This window comes from Lygodium microphyllum, chromosome 1 (assembly GCF_053477565.2).
Source record: "Lygodium microphyllum isolate KBCC chromosome 1, Lygodium_microphyllum_v1.1.10, whole genome shotgun sequence".
NCBI lineage: Eukaryota > Viridiplantae > Streptophyta > Polypodiopsida > Schizaeales > Lygodiaceae > Lygodium > Lygodium microphyllum.
In genome coordinates, this window is record NC_141135.1 from 132,001,380 (window position 1) to 132,021,058 (window position 19,679).

The window sequence follows — 19,679 nt, forward strand, 5'->3', positions numbered from 1 at the left end:
GACAAAATGAATATGCAATCTGAGAAAGTTTTTGAGATACGTAGGGTTATCTTTCAAGAGGAGCCCCCTGCTCCCGCATAGCCAACTAGGCATTGAGGCGTCCTACTAGAGATAGATGACCTCCTGATCGTAATGAGCCCTCCATAAATTATGTCTTGGTTACAAATGTAGGAAAGCCTCTCACATGACAATCACTCTTGGGAGAGGGCTATGCAATCTAAGATTGACTCATTGCATAAGAATCGTATGTGGGATTTGGTTCCTTGCCTAGTGGCAAGTGAGTGTACAAGTTGAAAAGTACCCTTGGACACCCTAGGCTAGCATACAAGGCATGATTGGTAGCAAAGGGTTTTAAGCAGGAGCATAGTGTTGACTTTGATTATGTATTCTCTCCTGTGACATTGTAGATTATATCCCTACACTGCATTGGATTCTATGATTGCTATGCAATTATAGCCAAGAATCCGGTCTTCCATACAAAGATGAAACACATTGAGGTGAGGTATTTTTTCATTGGTGAGGTCATTGAGGACATGTCTATTGACCTTGATAAGATCTCAACTAACCAGAATCCTATAGACTTGTGCACAAAAAGCCTCTCTACAGAGCACTTTGCCTTCCTTAGGAGGTTGATGGGCATTGGATGAGATGGCATCATTTCTCATCCTGTTGTATCTATGTATATGTTGTACTATCTTTTCTTTTCTTTTTTCACTCCTTAGTGAGGCAGATTTTCTTTTAAGTGGGAGGTTGTTGGGGGTAAAGGTGCATTTGCCTAGCCACCCATGTATTACTATACTGACAGTACCAACAGCTGCACATTGCAGGTGACGGTGCACCCATCATAGTCAATTTGTTCTTTATTCTTTCAGTGACATTTGAATAAAGGGAGGGCTAGTCACACATTATGACTATTGGAGTTCTCACATTGTGTGTGTCTCTCTCTCTTGCTCTTGCTCCTTCCACCATAGCTCTTGCTCCCACTCATGCTTCCACTTCATGGCTCACCTCCCTTCAAATTTTCCTAGGATCAACCTTCTACTTCCTTGTAGTAGCCTTAGTTCTAACCATAGTTGAACAAAATCAACTGGAATAACATGCTTTAAAAAAAGTTATCAACCAGTAAATTAAACAATAACTCATAAAATACAAAAATCAATAAATGTAATAATACAAAGGCATAAGCATCAAGTTTCATTTGTTAGATAAAATAAACTCAACATAAAATGTATGAAACACGAAAATAAATAGGTGAAACAATGAACCCTACAACTAAATTGTGTTTCACATGACAGAGCTTCAAGGTACACATAAGTCACTCAGACTGCAATGTTTTTGCCATTAAAGATGGTGATCATGAAGAAAATGTATGAAACACGAGTTTAATACATTGGAATTAGAAACCAGGTAATTGTTCTCACATTTCATATGACATTAGAATGTCAAGAAACTAGAGACGAGAACGAGGAAGAAAACGTATAAATGTGATTTTGGGTCAATGAAATTAGAAGGAGAGCAAGTAATCTCGTGTTTCATACATCATTAGAATGTTAAGCGATCGAAGATAGGGACCAGGAAAAAAACATATGAAATGTGAGTATAGGTCAATGGAATCAGAAGGAGGGTAGCTAATCTCGCATTTCATATGACATCAGAAAGTCATACGCATTGAATGTCACACTTTAGCATAGCAATGAAGATAAGTAGTTAAGTTCGTATTTAATTTGACAATTTGTTAGAAAAAAATCCAAAAATGTAGATTTATGTATGCAAGCCTACCTAATTGTTGAAGATTTAGCTTTGAAGTATGAATTTCTTTCAATAGAAATGAGGTTGTTTTGCAATGGGAAGATGAAAATGATTCTTTACTGGAGGGGCTAGGTTTAAATCTTGAGTTAGCATTATAATTATTGATTAAGGTGGTACTTGGTAGAATGTGAACTCATTAATCACTTTTTCTGGGCCTAATAAGAGTTATCACGTGCTAAAAGTAGTTTTAAAAATAGTAGAAGATTAAGCCTAATAGTAGTTTTAAAAATAGTAGAAGATTAAATGCCTTTTTGGGAGTCCTTTAAAAGAATCATCAACCATTTTTACTCATAATCTCTTCTATCTCCATCAAATTGAAGCTAGGCCCTTTTGTGCTCTATCTAAGGCAAATGCAACCATATACAACTGAATCAAATATTGTATGTAGCTAAAACAACTCATTTCTACTCTCATGTCAAATAAAATACAGTTTTTTCATTGCTGCTTGCCATTTCATCACTTTTTATTATGTTTTATTCCATTATTAAGTTTGTCAAAGTACTTGTGAATGTCATATAAAACACGATTTTAGTAGTGTTGTTGACTCATGTATACTTATAAAATCATGTTTCATATGTCAAGCCTGTGGTTTCTAACAAAAAGTATGATTTTAGTTACCCATGATTGTGTAACACTGAAATGTTTTGTTTGCAAAGGTGCTATCATATGAAACACAAATTTAGTTATCCTATTGTTCAGTGCATGTTACTAAACTCACATTTAAGACATCATGGATTAGATTTTTGGCATACAATTCAATTTTTTCTTTTTTTTGCTTATTAGAAGTATGCTTTTATATTTTTTGCTTTTGTAGGGTTTTGGGATGTCAAGGAGAAAGCTAATCCTTGTGAGGGAATGGAATTAGAGGAGCTTGAGGATAATTGTGATGACAACCTTTTTGGTTTCCTATGGAAGAGAGGGAACTCATCCAAATGTATGCACATTAGGAAGATGCTCAATATCCCTTTTGATTTGCAAGAGGTGCTAAGAGATCTTAATGAGAAGCTTAGGGACTATAGAGAGTTCTATTCTAGGCATGTAGAGTCTCTCAAAATTGATAATTATGTTCATTTTAATGATGTGATCCAAGCAACCAATGCTCCCAATATAACTTTGATTACCATATATTATCTTATTGAAAAATAATTTAGAAGATGTGGAAGAAACTACCTCTTTCATAAGGATCATCAATAGTGTCTTTTGATTTACAAAGATATAGGTTTCTTGTGTTTCTCTAATATATTAATGTCATTAAGAATCATGTTCATAATGGATAGGCTCAAAATCGAAATGGCAAAGTTTGGGAAACAATAGATAAAATATTTAATTATTGTGATAAAATTGATTGGAAAGATGATGATCTCAAAGACTTCAAAGACCAATTGAACCTTTTCAAAAAGGCAATGACAAAAGCTTGGGAAATTTGATTGGAAATATGATATCAAAGACTTCAAAGACCAATTGAACCTTTTCAAAAAGGCAATGATAAAAGCTTGGGCAATGACTAAAACTAGGTAACATATTTAATTATCGTTAGAAAATTGATTGGAAAGATTATGATCTCAAAGACTTCAAAGATTATTTGAACCTTTTCAAAAAGGAAATGACAGAAGCTTGGGAAAATCAACAATTCACTCACCATATTGTAAGAAGTTCTTATTTTTGTATAGTAAGAAGTTGTTATGTTTCTTCATTGTCTAAGTCATATAAGATTTTTAACTAACTCTCTTTGTTTTTCAACTATGCAGCATATTTTATACAACCATGCTCTATATTTTATCAAACAGTATGGAAGTCTATCTATTTGGTCAACCCAAGGTATGGAAAACTCACATTATTAAGCAAGAACTAAATACTTTAGGCACACAAGACATGGAGGAGGAAGAGTCAAAGAAAATAGTTTATAAGAGGTCTTTTAATGGTTTTATAGATAAATTTGGCATAATTTAAAGCTTAAAGATACAATCAAATTATACAATATATCATATTTGGCAAAAACCATAAACTCAAGCTTAAATATACAACCACATGATGCAATATATCATATTTGGCAAAAACTATACAAATGGTTACACAAAATGGAAAAGAGGGATATCTAAACTCATACAAAGAAGAGGTTTTCAAAATAGTTACAAACTAAACAAGAGAAGGTAAAATATAGGTTTCAAAAAACCCTTGATTATTTAGGATCTTTCATTCTATCTCTATTATAGAGAAAACATTTGATTCATCCCACTCAAAAGGCCTCTACATTTCAAAAACTCTTGCTTTCTTTAGCCTAGAAGAAGCTTAAATATTATGCATCTCCCACATAGAAGAGTAAATAGGAGTTAAGAACTCCAAAGTATCTAGCTCTAGACCCATTGTAACCATGCATGTAACCAAGAACCCTTATGGATTTTTCCTTCTCTACCAAAATTATCCTCTCAATTACTATATTGAAAAATTTAGATCCAATGACTTTACAAATAGCTTTTAAAGCCATCATTGGAAAACTTAGAGAGCTTAAGAATCTGTTGTGATAAATTGCAATAGTTTGATTATTTAAGCTTCCAATATAGTGGCCAAGTCCTTAACTTTTTATAAGCTTCAATGGTCTAGAGCCCTCGGCTCTTCCAAGAAAGTTATCACGATCTTCAATTTCAATTTGCATAAGAAACAAAAAAAAATTCCTTATCAATTGATGAAAATTTGAAAGTCACTTATCTTTAATACCTACTATTAAGCCTAGGAAGATCTTGGAAACATCTTTAATACCTTTGGATTTTCATCATCTTCAAGAAGGATTTCATCATAGAGATTTTTTGAGTTCTTTGGCTTCTCATATGATGGCTACTTCATTGTGTCTTCATGCCCCATGCCTTCAATCAAGCCTCTTTTATAACTCTTAGAACTCTTCTTTAGTGGGGAACTATCTTCTTTAGTGGGGGTAGTCCCTTCTCATATTCCACAATCTCATTGATATATGTATGCAAGGCCATGGAGCTATCTTGAAAATTCTCTTTCTCAACATCCAAAGCTGCTAGTGGGTATGGTTTATAACTTATGAAATCCTTATCAGTTTGGCCCATGCTGCTAGGATGGCTAACCAGTAATCTTCTCTAAGGTCAAAAAGATATTGAATGTCATTAAGCAATACATATCTTTTTTTACTGATAAGGTAGGTAGAAAATGTAGGGATATAATCTAAGGGGCCTTTTTCAATCTTTTTACTCAATTCTATATCCTCTTCTTTTACATTTATAGTGTTTGACTTTTGAACATAGTAGGATCAAAACCTTGGCACCAGTTGGTTCTCAACATCCTCTTGAGACATCTATGTCTTCTCTTTAGCCTCCTTATCCATATATGTTACATCTTCTCCCTTGCTCTCTTTCCCTTTCTCTAAAGGAGAATCCTACAAGCCCGTCCAGTATTAGCATGATCCTTGACTGCATTATGTCGGGATTTCCATTGATTATATTTAATTATTGAACCCCCTTTTCTAGAGAGAATCTTGTCAAGCTTTCCATGAAAGCCTATGAACCTTCTAGCCTTCACCCCACCAATTGATGCCTTTTTGGGGATACAATTTCCATCGTTGGAATTTTGAAGATCTAGTTCAATAAAAACATTACCTCCATGCAAACCAATTGTAGATAAAATTTGTGCGATCTTTATTATAGTATCTTGTCTAGATGATAAGGGTTTTAACTTCCAAGCAAACCCTGTGTAAAGATGAACATGATTTTTAATTATTCTGTAAAGTGTATGAAGTGTATATAAATAAGAATCGTCCAAAGGAATATCTAAAGTTGGCTTGAAGTGTGGATCTTTGATATGCCTAGAGGGGGCTCTATTCTAGTTTCTTGAGCTCAGGTGTGTAGGTGGGAACATGCAATATAAGCATGGACATCTAGCTTTTTCTCCTTTAGACATATTGTACATGCATTTGAGTGTCTTTAAGTCACCAGTTATGTGCCATTTAACCTAGTCGTTCCCAAATCTCTCGACAAATAGCTCTTCTCCTACTTGTTGGCTCTTAATCACATCAGGTATTGAAATTTTATGGCAAATCCAATATAATGTATCAAAATCCTCTATATCTACTTCAAAATCTTCTAACCACTAGATATTGTGTTTAGATTGAATACTAAATTATATTGAACATACTAGTCTCAATACATAAGTATACACCAAGCAATAATTATAATGTCTATTGGTCTCCAAATACTATTTTTCACATCCAACACTTGCAATATATTTGTGAAATAACAAACTTTATAAAGTTCTCAAGTCTCAGCACATGAACATCCTCTAACTCCTGAATAGAGTCCAAAACATACCCAAAATACGAACCTAACTACATAGGCCCAGATTCAAGGTTTATACCACTCCCTTAGCCACTCCAAGCTTACAAAGATGGCTCATAAGTCGAAGATAATATGAGAGAGATCTTCACATGTGTACTACTGTACACCAAGGCCTTCTTATAGGTTGCTGTATTTTCGACTCATAGTTCCTTGCATGGATGATGCTCTAATACAATGAAAAGAGACTGGAGAGAGAGGAAGCTTGACCTCTTGCAAGACACACAACACACAAAGAATGCACACAAGATAGGAAGCTAAAAACCCTAACTTTTCTTCTTCTTCTTTACTATAGCAGTCTAGCAAGAATAATACTAAGAATAAAGAGAAGGTATAATATACATAATATACAAGCATTCCATAGTGTGAAAACACTAACTAGCAATATGACTAAATAAATATCCCATAACTTGGGTAGGTGGATTACTAATATCCAACTATAAAGTATCACAGGAAGCATATGTGGCAATGCACATATCAATCATGCTAGTGATATGAATGTAGAAATGATCATCCAAGCACATGATTATCAGGTCATGTTGAGATTGACATCTCAACATCAATAGAGCCATAACTTTGGGCATGGTCAATCTAATGTGGATGTATACTGGAAATACTATGAGATCATCCTCAAATCCTAAGCTACTAATAGTCACTACATTGACATTGAAATTTGTAAATGTGAGAGGAGGTTTAATCAAAGGTTGAATGCATAGTTGAGTGTGTTGCTCTACATTATCTTTCTTTCTAATTAAACAAACATGGTAATGTCCAAGGCCTTGAAGTTTAAGCTTCTATTTATGGCGTTTGATTGAATATAAAAGAACAAGGTCAACTTATCAAAGGATGCTTGTTTTGCACGCTTATCAAACTAGGCCTTACATCAAGCCTTTTTAGCAAGTAGGGTGTGAGTTTCCAAAAGTCAAGTCTCTATTAGAGGCATTCAAGTTCTTTGAGCCAATCAACCCAACCGTTAGTGCTTTCATATTGTTCTTGCACCATGATAAAATGACTAGGGATTAAGGACTTAAGTGGCATGACTACATTGGTTCCTTAGCCTGAAAGGGGTTAGCCATATGGTTGACTTATAAGTTGTTCGACAAGCCCGCAATGTCTTCATGAGCTTATGATCCCAATTCAATTCCAAGGCTGCAAAAATATTGGTTAGCACACTAATAAGTCTCTTATTGGTTGATTCTACTTGGCTATTTTCTTGAGGATAGTATAGGCTAGACTTCTTATGCAAGACTAGAAATGGAGAAAATAGGTGTTCAATGACTTTGTTAAGGGAGTGGGTTCTTTGATCACTAATATCTCAATGGGATAACCAAATCATGAGATATCTATTTGCACAAGAATTTTATCGTGGTTCAAGCGTCATTCTTGCAAGTAGCCCTAACTTATGCCCATTTGATCATATACTTAGTGGCCACAATAATATAGTGAGCATAGAAGTATTGGGTAGTAGGAATAATGGGTCCCATGAAGTCAATAACCCACTTTTCAAAGGGTTGGAAGATGTGAAAGGAATCAATCTAAATATGCAATGGAAGGGAGATAGCACAAGATATGGATGCTTGATCTATCTTCTTCTTCATTCTTCTCTTACTTTTTTCTTCTCTCACAAACAATATCTCTAAAAGAGGATATATATTCTTTGACTTTTAGGACACTTTACATATAGCCTCTCTTTATTTCATACAAGCATAGGATATGACTTAACACGTGACTTATTTCTCAACACTCTCCCTCAAGCTCAAGATGAGCTTGTAATGCTTTGGTAAAATATATACGTAACTTGGTTATGGTTTTAATGTATACCTCTCCATCCATGACTTTGTCTCTGATGAAATGATAGGACATTTCAATTCTTTTTGTTATTGCATGACAGATTGGGTTCTTTGTAAGCATAATCCTATTGATGTTATCATAATACATGATAACTCCACCATCTATCTCAATCATCATGTCACATAGAAGTAGCCTTAGCTATGTCTACTCACATGTTGCTAATGCTATTCATCTATACTTTTCTTCCATACTTAACAAAGCTACTATGGATTGCTTCTTGCTGCTCTAACTCACCATGGTTGAACCAAATGAAAAGGCTTATATAACCATTGGTGGATATTCTATCCATAAGACTTCCTACCTAATTAGCATCTATGTATCCAAACATTATAGGCTTGATCCCTTTTTAATAGAACAACCATAACTCATTGTCTTCTTCGTATACCTCAACACTCTTCTCAATGCATCCAAGTGTGACTTGCATGGCCTTTGCATGAATTGACTTATAGCTCAAGTCTAGTCTTGCTATGGTTTAGTAGATCAAGTTACCAATCATCTTCTTAAACATCGTAATATCCTCGATATACTTTCCATTATTAACCATCATTATGTTTTGGTTCAATGGTGTATCAATTGGGTTACATGCTATCATCCCATGCTTCTTCAACATTTCCAAGGAGTATTGCCTTTGCACCAACCTAATTCCATGTGGTGTGCCAAATGCCTCAATGCCTAGAAAATACCTAAAAAATCCAAGTTCTTTGATGTCAAACTCCTTGTGCAAACCATACTTCACTTCACCAACCTCTCTTTTAAGAGACATCTTATGATAAGGTCATCAACATAGATAACAACCACCACCATTCCATCCTCCATCTATCTAACATAGAGTGAGGAATTAACCATGCTGTGTAGAAACCCCATTCTATATAGAAACTTGCTAATCCTTTCACACCAAGCTCTAGATGCTTGTTTTGACCCATATAGTGCCTTCCTTAACTTGCATACATGATTTGGAAAATGGATATACATACCCTTCTGATTGCTCCATGTACACTTCCTCTTCTAGTGCACCATTTAAAAATGCATTTTTGACATCCATTTGATATAAAAAAATTCCATAAATCAAAGCTAAAGTGATTACTAATCTAGATTTAGTAATCTTTGCAACTGGACTAAATATTTCTTCATTGTCCAATCCATATGTTTGTATTATGAAGCGGAACACATGGCAAATCTAGCAAATTAAATCTCAATCATAAACAAAGAACTTAGTGGAAAAATCTAACAAATCGAACATCTCAACTATTAAATACAAACAACATTATAATACATAAGAGGATTTGAATAACTCAATAGATTAAGAAAGACAAGAGAAAAATACACGATTGGGCCCAATCTCCCCCATGGCAAAAGCCACGATTTGTCATCCTTAATTATATATTATAGTTTTACATGGATATATGCATTCATATTTTACATATAATTACAAAGAAAGTAAAAATATCAAATGAAATACAAAGTTTTAAGAGTCAAGAGGTATCTTATAACATGTTGTAATTGCTGCAAAAAATTCGATGCTCTGAATCTTGACGTTTTGACATCACTATCGCATTCGAAGAGTGTCAAATCCCCCATAACGACTCTTGAAGCTCTAAATTCCGATTCTGGATGAGGAAGAAATGAAAAAATTTAGTTTTTACAATGTTCTCCTATTTTGCGCGCGATCCTGTTGCTTTTATAAAGAAAGCTAAAAAAGCCTTCTAAACTTAACCACATTAAGAAAATAACAAATATTCCATAAAGAAAGCTTATTTCAATAAAAGCATATCTTAAATCTCATATTCTAAAATAGTCTATATTAAAAACTAATAAGTTAATAGTACTAAGGACAATAATCTAATTATTACTAAAGAAGTTTAAACTTATAACTTACAAATAGAGTAATAATTTTAATAATGAAATTTATGCTTGGACTTACGCTAACGCCTAGTGCTACCCAAAGCCACCGCTACTTGCTCTACACATCAACTGAAGCATTCACAATTGTTTATAAATAAAATAAACAAACAATAGTGAATACCTAGCAGTCTTTAGCTACAATATAAATAAATAGGTTGGAACTCTGTCCTAACCTTAATTTAATACGAGTACACTCTAAAATCATAAACGTCCATTAATTTAAATATGTATTTTGCAGAATCACTCGCTGTGGAATCACCCACGTGCACATTAAATTAACATGATGCCCGAAAAGGATAGGCGTTCCCATCAACTTCTCACACAAGGAATCCACCTTGTATACGAGCCTCGGTAAATAAATATAGTTTTACAAAATCCACTGCAAAACCTCACGAAATCCACCATGGAATTAAAAACTCATGGAATCCATCGTGGCCTCACGGAATCCACCGTGGAATATGCCTCCTGGCATCATACCCATGGGGTGGGATAGCAATTGTCCTCAATTGCTATTAACTGCTCAATGTGGAGCTAGCAGTGTTAGGTAAGCACTAAGGGCGCGGGCGGTCATCCGTTGCACATCTTCAACTGAACCAAGTATCTAGTATAGGACAATGAATCAATGAGAGTCTAATTATTAGCAAACAATTGATTCTAAAAACTAGTGTTAGTGCCATAGATATCTTTCATGGGAGTAAGAGAGTCAAAAGATAAGACATAAATATTATGAATGCTAGGTCTCACACTCAAAGCACTGACAATAGTAAATAAAATTGGCATTCTAGTTTAGTAGTAAGTCAAAATTTAACTAAGAATTCTAGAGAGAAAAAAAAGTAAAAGACTTACCTATCTTGCCTTGATTGGAGATCTCTATCTTTACTAGAAAGCGTGAATTCGCAACAGAATTAGGAAGTTGAAAATTTTTCCAAAGTACTTTTTTAAAAAATTTGTCAGTCTCAATGTTTATCAAATCAAAAGATAACAACATTAAAGGCATACTATAATCGTCAAAAATTAGAGTGAGAATCATATGGAAGGCCTACTTTGAATAAAAACAACTTATATCTTCTTGTGAATCAAGTTAGTCTATAACTAGAGAATTGGAGCTTATAAGGAATTTTACAAAAAAATTACTTATAACTAAGACTAAAATTTAAAAAGAAACATATTAAAGATACGGCTAAAGTTGGATAAAATACTAGTCTCTTGGAAAAAAATAGTAATATTCAAGTTCTATGGCATATTTAGATATGATTATATTTTAATATATGCATATCTAGACAAAACCATGCATAATATAAGTTTTAGATCTTTGTATAAGCTAAAATTTTTCTTTTTGGAGTATATTCGAATTCCAAATGGATTAAAAGCTATCCTACTAGGAAATTAGATGTCTGTATAGGTTGAAATTTACAAATTGCTTTTATAAAGAAAGCTAGAAAAGCCTTCTAAACTTAATCACATTAAGAAAATAACAAGTATTCCATAAAGAAAGCTTATTTCAATAAAAGCATATCTTAAATTTCATATTCTAAAATAGTATATATTAAAAACTAATAAATTAATAGTACTAAGGACAATGATCTAATTATTACTAAAGAAGTTTAAACTTATAGCTTACAAATAGAGTAATAATTTTAATAATGAAATTTACGCTTGGACTTATGCTAATGCCCAATGCTACACAAAGCCACCGCTACCTACTCTACACATCAATTGAAGCATTCACAATTTTTTATAAATAAAATAAAAAAATAATAGTGAATACCTAGCAGTCTTCAACTACAAAATAAATAAACAGGTTGGAACTTTGTCCTAACCTTAATTTAATACGAGTGCACTCTAAACTCATAAACGTCCATTAATTTAAATATATATTTTGTAGAATCACCCACTATGGAATCACCCACGTGCACATTAAATTAACATGATGCCCGAAAAGGACAGGCGTCACTGTCAACTTCTCGCACAAGGAATCCACCTTGTGTACAAGCCCTGGTAAATAAATATAGTTTTACGGAATCCACCGCAAAACCTCACAGAATCCACCGTCGAATAAAAAACTCACGGAATCCATTGTGGTCTCACGGAATCCACCATGGAATATGCCTCCTGGCATCAGTTTGTGCATAACCCTTTGCAATCAATCCTAGTTCGTACCTTTCTAATGAGCCATTAAACTTGAATTTGACCTTATACACCTACTTGCAGTCAATTGCTTTCTTGCCATAAGGTAGCTCAACTAAGTCCCAAGTCTTGTTCTTGCTCAAAGCATCCATTTCCTTATCCATGTTTTTCTTCTAATCTTTGCTTTCTATTACTTTTTCAACGTAAGTCGGCTCTACATGCTGCACATAAGATGCCATCTAAGCATAATGCTTTTTCATAAAGCTATTGTATATCAAGTGTCAATTGGATGCCTTACTCTTTCCAATGTCCTCAATTGAGATGCAATAGCTAGTGTCTCAACTATTCTTCATGTGGTGGTACATATTTCCCTACACTTTTTATGCTTCGAGTTTTAACATGAGGTATTCCAAACTCATCTTCCATAGACTCATCTTCTGAACTCTTATCCATAGGCTTCTTTCTTTTTGCTATTTTTGGCTTCTTTTGTGTAGTCCTCAACCTATGACTCCATGGGCTTTAGCTTCCATTATTTTCTACATATTCTTGAGGACCAAACATGTCTTCAATATATTGATTTCTTTGAGTCTTTTTGTTGCAAATTTCTCTAACCATCATCATTACTGCTCACATCAGCATCCATCTCAATTGTTGCTTTAGGTATATATCATAACTCATATTCGTTGAACCTTACATCCTTACTTATATAGACCTCTCTACTAACAAGATCATAGCATATATAACCTACTTTTATGTTGCAAAAAATAGATCAATGTCATCTTGTTGAAATCATCAATGAATGCAATATAAAACCTGCATCTTCCACTCAATAAAGTACTTTGGCATGGATCCCATATGTTTGAACGTACAATTTTCAAAGCATATGTGCCAATTCTTTCCCTCTTTAAAAATGGGAGTCTAGACTGCTTGCAAAACTGACATGCCTCACATACATGGTCATAGTTTACATAGCCAAAGTGCAAAAGACCACGAACAATCTATCTAGACTACATCTACTTTAGCATTTGCAAGTTAACATCCCAATTCTTCTATGCCACAACCCAACATCATTGTCTTGTCCATGTCCAACCTCCACATACATAGAACTTTTTATGACAAGAGTACCTGCATCCAATGTAAACAACCTACATTTGGCCATGTGCAATCCGCTTGCCAGTTTTCCATCTCTAAACTTCTCAATGAAGCAAACATATTTATTGAATTGTAGTTGCATTCCTTGATCAGTCAAAATGTCCAACAAAAGACAAGTTCTAAATTATCATAGGCACATATAAAACATCCCCAAGTTTATTCTCTATGCCATCTCTGGTTATCAATGGAATACTACGAATGTGAGTGATCTTATGCAATATATAATCTCCCATAGCAACATACTCTTCACTTTGTATTTGTTGCTTCATGTCAAACTATTCTACATGATGTGTCATATGATTTGTAGCTCTTGTATCCAAAAACCAATCATCCTCTCTAAGGGGATGGGTCATGCTACTAAGTACATGCTCCATAGGAAAAATATGATGTCTATGTGATGAAGCATCTATAGAGACATAACATGTGCCTTCATAACCACTTGCATAATGACATGCTAAGTTCATGGGTGACCTCTAGACATAGAATTTTGCTTGTGATAGCATTCTTTCCCAAAATGGCCACACAAACACCATCTATAGATGGTGTTTGTCGAAAGTAATGACAAACACCATCTCTATTAGGTCTATACCACATTCAAAGGAGCTATGACCGTTGGAAAAACTATCTTTACAACCATAAGAAGACCCTATGGCTCTTAATGAGCTACCGAACCTCTTTGATGGTAGACTACATTATCTTGACTAGCACTTTTCCCACTATTAGATGCATTATGACCCAATTTTATTTCTTCAGTAAAAGCAACAAAGCAATCAACTTCTCAAAGTTAGTTTTGTATGCTATTGAGAGATGAGGTGCTTTTCCTCCATGGAAGATGAAATGAGGATTTCTTGCACTCATGCCAAGCACACACGCCCCCTCAGCATTCCAAAAAAGATTCTTTAACATTTGATGTAGTTGTGTGAGGATTCGATGCATCATGCAAAAAAAAGGCATCTATAGCGTGACAGAGAGGAGCATTGAAGAACAGAAGTGTGGCGAGCTTTGGACTGCTAACACAACTAATCAATCTCTCAAAGCGGTATCCTTTTGGGCCGAGTCACTTTATAGGCCCTTGTACCCTAGCTCGCCATAGATGAGTGGCACCTTGGACTATAGTTGTGGGGTGGGTATAAGAAAAAAGCGATTTGCTAGCGGTTCACAGCCGTAGATCATCAAGAGAGCTCGGCAACCTCCGGGAGTCCGGGGTTGCCACTTGTCCACTGTGCCCAAATCAAATGGTTAAAATCTAACCTTCCATCGCCTATAAAGCAAGGTTTTCCAGAGAGCGTACACGTTCCAGGGAGCCATTTCTTTGCTCGCGTCGACCTCCAAGCAAGGTATGCTCTCGCCTTCCATGGCGCTTGACAGTTAGTGTGTTTTTTAATTCTGTATGGCTTATCGAAGGAATGCTCTGTGTAGAAATGTATTGTGCGGCCATTTTTAGGCGCTCTAGAGACAACTTTAGCGCTGCATCGTCCTCTTCTGCACTATCGTTTGTTGCTTCCATGTCTATTTATGTTTCTCTACTTATGGCGTCTCTGTTCTTAATTGATCCACCGTTCTCCGTTTCCAGTCTTTATCGATCTACCGTCCTTCGTGTTTCTGTTAATTGTTTCGCCATTCTCCCTATTACAGGAAATCCTTCTCGATGTGCAGAAATTATACTTCACTCATCGGTTCCGCAGAAACCGTTGCTTGTTTTCTGTATTTGATTGTCTTCGTATTTGCTTCTCGATCTGATCGGTTGTGCAGAAGTCGTTGATTGCTTGCGCTGCTTTTGATTACTGGACATTCTTCTTAGCATGATGAGCTACATCGTACTGTTTTGAAATGTAGCCCGCTGTTGTATGTCCACTCTCGGTAGAAGTGTGCTTCGCTTGTTGAAGCGGTTGATTCAGCTACAATGCATATGCTACATTCTTTTGGATAGTTGCGAGCTTCAAAAGATCTTTGGATTGCATGCTTGGATCTGTCATTAGCCCTCTTTCAAGGAACAGTTTCTTGCATATTTGCTCCTCGATTAATCTCTTGATTTCTTTACGGAGCTCAACCTGCAAGCTACGCTCCTGAACCTTATCCTTTGTTCAAGGCGTCTATGGTATCGGGTTACCTTTCATACTCTTCTTTATTTCGATGGTCAATTGTGTGCTGATGGTGCTATATGGCAATTCTTTCTGCTGTTTTAACGTCATTCTCTTCTTTATTGCGATAGTCATTTATGTATTGATTGTGCTATATGACACTTTGTTCGGGTATGACAGAAATGGCTACGTCATATTCTAGCCTTCCAGTCAAGGGACAAAAGCTGAATCCTGATGCTCCTTCCTTTGAACTTTCACCTAATAAACTTGACGGAGATGAAGGGGACTACAACTTATCAGATCTGCATCCAGAGGAATTCTCCACAGAGCTTCATGAGCCCACAGATTACGATGATTTGCCTGATCAAGATTCCAGAGAGCTCCCTCCAGGATGGGATGTTGAAGATTTCTCTCCAGAGTGGTGGAGTCTTGTGCAGTGTAATTCTGAATTTCGCGAGTACTGGTTGAGTGGTTATGAATTCTTGGATTTTCTGGGTGACGGAGATGACATGGATTCTACTAAACGGAAGGTTGAAGAATTCATTTTCGCCAGAGCAAAGGAGGATCATCAAGCTGAGACATCAACAATGGAAGAGGAGGTTGGAGGTTCAGTCACCAAGGATGCTGATCAGCAAGCTGCAATGAAGGAAACTCTAAACCTGGACAAGGAAATTGAAGGTTTGCTACCAGGTAACCTTTGGCATGTTTATAAGGTTAGTTGATTAGAAGTCTGAAGTTCTTCCGTATCTCGAAAGCTCACGTACCAGAGTTTTCTAGGGATTCTCCTTCTGCTTACAAGTTTGTAGGACAAATTAATCTTATAAATGCTTTATGGGTCCATTGATAATTGGAAGTTCGATATGTTCTAGAAGATAAACTTAGATGATATTTGATGCAGATATTCGGTTGATATACTTTATTTGATGTGAGAAGGTATTCGTCTCTTGTGAACACAAGCCATACTTCGAGATGCTATTACTTGCAGATGATTTGGTTGATATTTCATTTGATAGGATATTTGTTCCTCTTGACATGAATGCGATATTTCTTGCACATGTTCATCTTACGTGATGAGTAGATTATAGATTCATACTGATACGTGATGAGTGGGTGGTATTGTAAGTTCTTGTGTTGCTAGTTGGGAGTCTCTTTCTTACACCTCTTTTTTGTCTTTAACTTCTTCAGAAGTTGCTGATGGCAGCGTGTCCATGGTTGTGAGAGAGATAAAAACTTTGCAGTTGAATTGATCTGACTGCTGCCTAAAACTTTGGGCAAGTGACTTTATTGCTCTTCAAGTGACCCATATACTTCATCAGTGTGCCAATAGTTTGCCATCTTTGTGGCCAGAAGCAGTTGATCTCCTCTCATCACTTCTTTGTATCTTTTTGTATATTTGTAGCCAATAGTGTAAATCCTTGGGCACCGGAAAATTTCTACACATACCTCTACAAGCAAACTTCCACTCAGAGATGTTAAAGGAGATGGTCCCAGTTTTCAGGCTAACAATCTGATGTATAAACTACTCCCTATACAGGTCAATTAGAAAGTCTTGTGTTCTATAATAGGAAGTCAATAGGTACTCCAAAGTGTTGGTGATATGACAGCTGATTTGAAATAACTCTGGGCACTGGCAATCTCACATTACCAAATTGTGGAAGCTTTTTTTCTGTTTGTTTACTCAACTAATGCAAGCAGTTCAATTGCTACAACAAAAGGCCATTCTGACATTTTGGACAGGAGGATTTTAAGTTGGTGGAAGAGACCCATGCTTTATTGAAAAACTTTCTGTTAAGCTGCTCAAAAAGCGATAGTGTGCAGAACATAATTGCTTCAAGTGTTGGGCTGGATTGGTATATTGTATAAAACGCTATTGGGTGAGCACCGCTACAAATGCCAAGCATTAGGATTATTCACAGAAGGATAAGCATTGCTCTTGACAAGATTTTACTGTCCACTTGAAAGCTGATATTTAAAATAAGGACACACAAAAACCAGAAAACAAAGAGTAGTCCCTGTTTTCTTTTGAAAGATAGAGCGGGAAAACGGAGAGGCGGAAATGTTTATTGGTGGGAAAGGGAGAGGTTAAAATGTTGTTATTAACTTTTATTGAGTCTCTCATTTTAGTTTCAATAGAGTTTTCATACTAGCAAAGAAGGCATATCATTGATGCTTTCTGATATGACAATATGAGAGAGAGAGAGAGAGAGAGAGAGAGAGAGAGAGAGTTGTGGCTTCCTACTGGGGATGTTCTATGTGCTCACAAGATCTTGCGTGTCCGTTGTATCTTTTGGACTTGTGATGAGACATTGATTCATCTCTTCATCTCTTGCCTTGTGGCGAGATAGATTTGGAGCTTTGTTTCTTGTGTGGACCTCGGTGACTCGGTGGCCCATGTTGGAGGATTACTATCATGGTAGATCTCTTCCATGATTTCAATGGATTTGGTCCTCCTTGATGTGGTTGCTCTATATTGTTTGCTCTACTCCTATTGCAATGCTTACATGATATGTGTTATGTTTTGCCATCTAACTAGCCATAGGCATGGTCACACTAGGAGGAGCTTGCAATATGGGCACATTCTGAATCATACTTCCTCTCCCATTGGCAGTACTCATTGGTGTCCCTTTATTGATTTTGGATGCATCTTGGGAAGATAGCATAGGATTTTTTAAAATTCCTATGCATACTATTAGTGGAGGAGCCTTCTCGATTGATATTATTTGACCATTGATATACGGTTTTTTTAAATGGCACATGAATTTTATGCGTTGGATAATAGCATTTGCTTGAAGGAGAAAAATATAGTGTATGATAATACTAGATTTAAAACCCACTTACAATGAACTTTTGAAATGAATATCAATCAATAGAGATAATAAAAATAAAGATGATATTTACATGCCTCTTAACTGTGCTTCTATTGGACAATTAGATGTAGCTTCCACGAAGTGTAGGCCAATGTTTGGGATGGTCAAGAAGCCTAGATGTATTTCCAATTTTTGGTGGTTGATTGTTCATTGGTAATCTTGAAGTTTTCACCTATCAACAATGTTTGGTTCAAGGACAATATGTTTTATGGGTGATGGAGTTGGTCTTGGTGAATCAATCCTTTAGAATCTCACTCATTGACTTTCTAAAATCAGCTATTATCAAAAGATCGAAATGCAAGCAACAAAAGATAGTTGTTATGGAGTTGGAGTTTGTAACAAAGTTTGGAGGTTACACTTGTGCAGATTATATGTGCTTAATTAGTGGTCTTTCTCCGTGTAAGAATTTCAAGTTGCTTCTTATTAGCTTTGATTGCACATTACTAGTAGTTGATATTGATTGGGAGAGAAGGATTACCCTTTGCAATGTTAATGGTCGCAATGATACAAAGGATGATGTGGCTTTTGGTTTTCACAAATGCCTTTTATCCTTTTTCCACAACAGATGGTGAAGAATTAGGTTGGTTGGTATACAATGCCATAAAAGCTAAGGAAACTCTAGTTGGCTAAGAGCATAACGTTAAAGTTTTGCACAAGAGGACTTAAAGAATTGGCTAGAGCTTTAGATGAGAATCACAAATCGTGGTGGGGAACTTTTGGTAGTACAGATGAGTAATCTTAGGCAAGTGGTCAGAACTTGTGGGGGTCTTTTGGAAGTGTTCATGCACTATCCATGAGCATATTTAGGCCACCTAAAGTTTGCTTTTGTAATTGTTAATCATATTTTGTGAATGCTAAAGTCAGACAACATCACAATATGAGTGTCGAATTTATTTGATGGTGGATTATTATTTTGCAAAGCTTCATTATATTATTTTGGGCACTTGTAATTATTATTATACTTCATGGACATTAGATTATTATGGTTGTATTATTTTGTGAGGGTTGGGCTTACAAACCTGTGTACATTGTATTGTGATGATATTGGATTGTGTTTCTTGGGTCACGGAACTATCTTCAAGCCTTCAAGCTTTTGGGACTACAACGTGGGAAGGTAAGTTGGTGAGTTAACTAAATCTCAAAGCTAGTCTTATATACTTGCTTTCTTGGTTTGGAGAGAAGGATGCTTGGTTAGTAAGAATGGAGTGTCGAGAGATGAGGTGAGAGATTATTGCCAAAGTGAGTTATAATTTTTGAAACAATATTGGAATGTTGGTGAGTTTGGCTCAATAGTAGTGTCTAAAGATCTTATTTCTTGGCTTTGCATAATTTTACCATTTGAAGTTATCACATATGTGAGGTTATTTCAATTAATTCATATTATAGAAATGAGTTATTATTCATTTTTTGCTTTCCAAACTATGGATATAAGTTCAATTTTTGTTATCCACATGCAACTTATTTTGTTATCCACATGCAACTTATTTGATGGGTTAATCTTTTTGGTAAGCTTTTTTGATAATATTTCCACTTAGGTGAGC

At 35.5% G+C, this 19,679-nt stretch overlaps 1 protein-coding gene across 4 annotated transcripts; it reads left to right on the forward strand.

Moving 5' to 3' along the window:
* Positions 1-14,369: 14,369 nt before the first annotated feature.
* LOC148041695 (uncharacterized) lies at positions 14,370-17,100 on the forward strand. Of its 4 annotated transcripts, none has more exons than XM_087681394.1 (4): positions 14,370-14,527; positions 15,452-15,949; positions 16,170-16,204; positions 16,457-17,100. In XM_087681394.1, the coding sequence occupies exons 2-3, from the start codon at positions 15,454-15,456 to the stop codon at positions 16,193-16,195; spliced, it is 522 nt and encodes a 173-aa protein (XP_087537520.1). In that variant the 5' UTR covers positions 14,370-14,527; positions 15,452-15,453; the 3' UTR covers positions 16,196-16,204; positions 16,457-17,100. The 4 variants fall into 4 exon arrangements, with proteins under 4 accessions (XP_087537520.1, XP_087537510.1, XP_087537502.1 ...); XM_087681384.1 differs by having other exon boundaries at positions 14,371-14,527; positions 15,452-15,961; positions 16,457-17,097; XM_087681376.1 differs by lacking the exon at positions 16,170-16,204 and having other exon boundaries at positions 14,371-14,527; positions 16,457-17,081.
* The last annotated feature ends 2,579 nt before the right edge of the window (positions 17,101-19,679 follow it).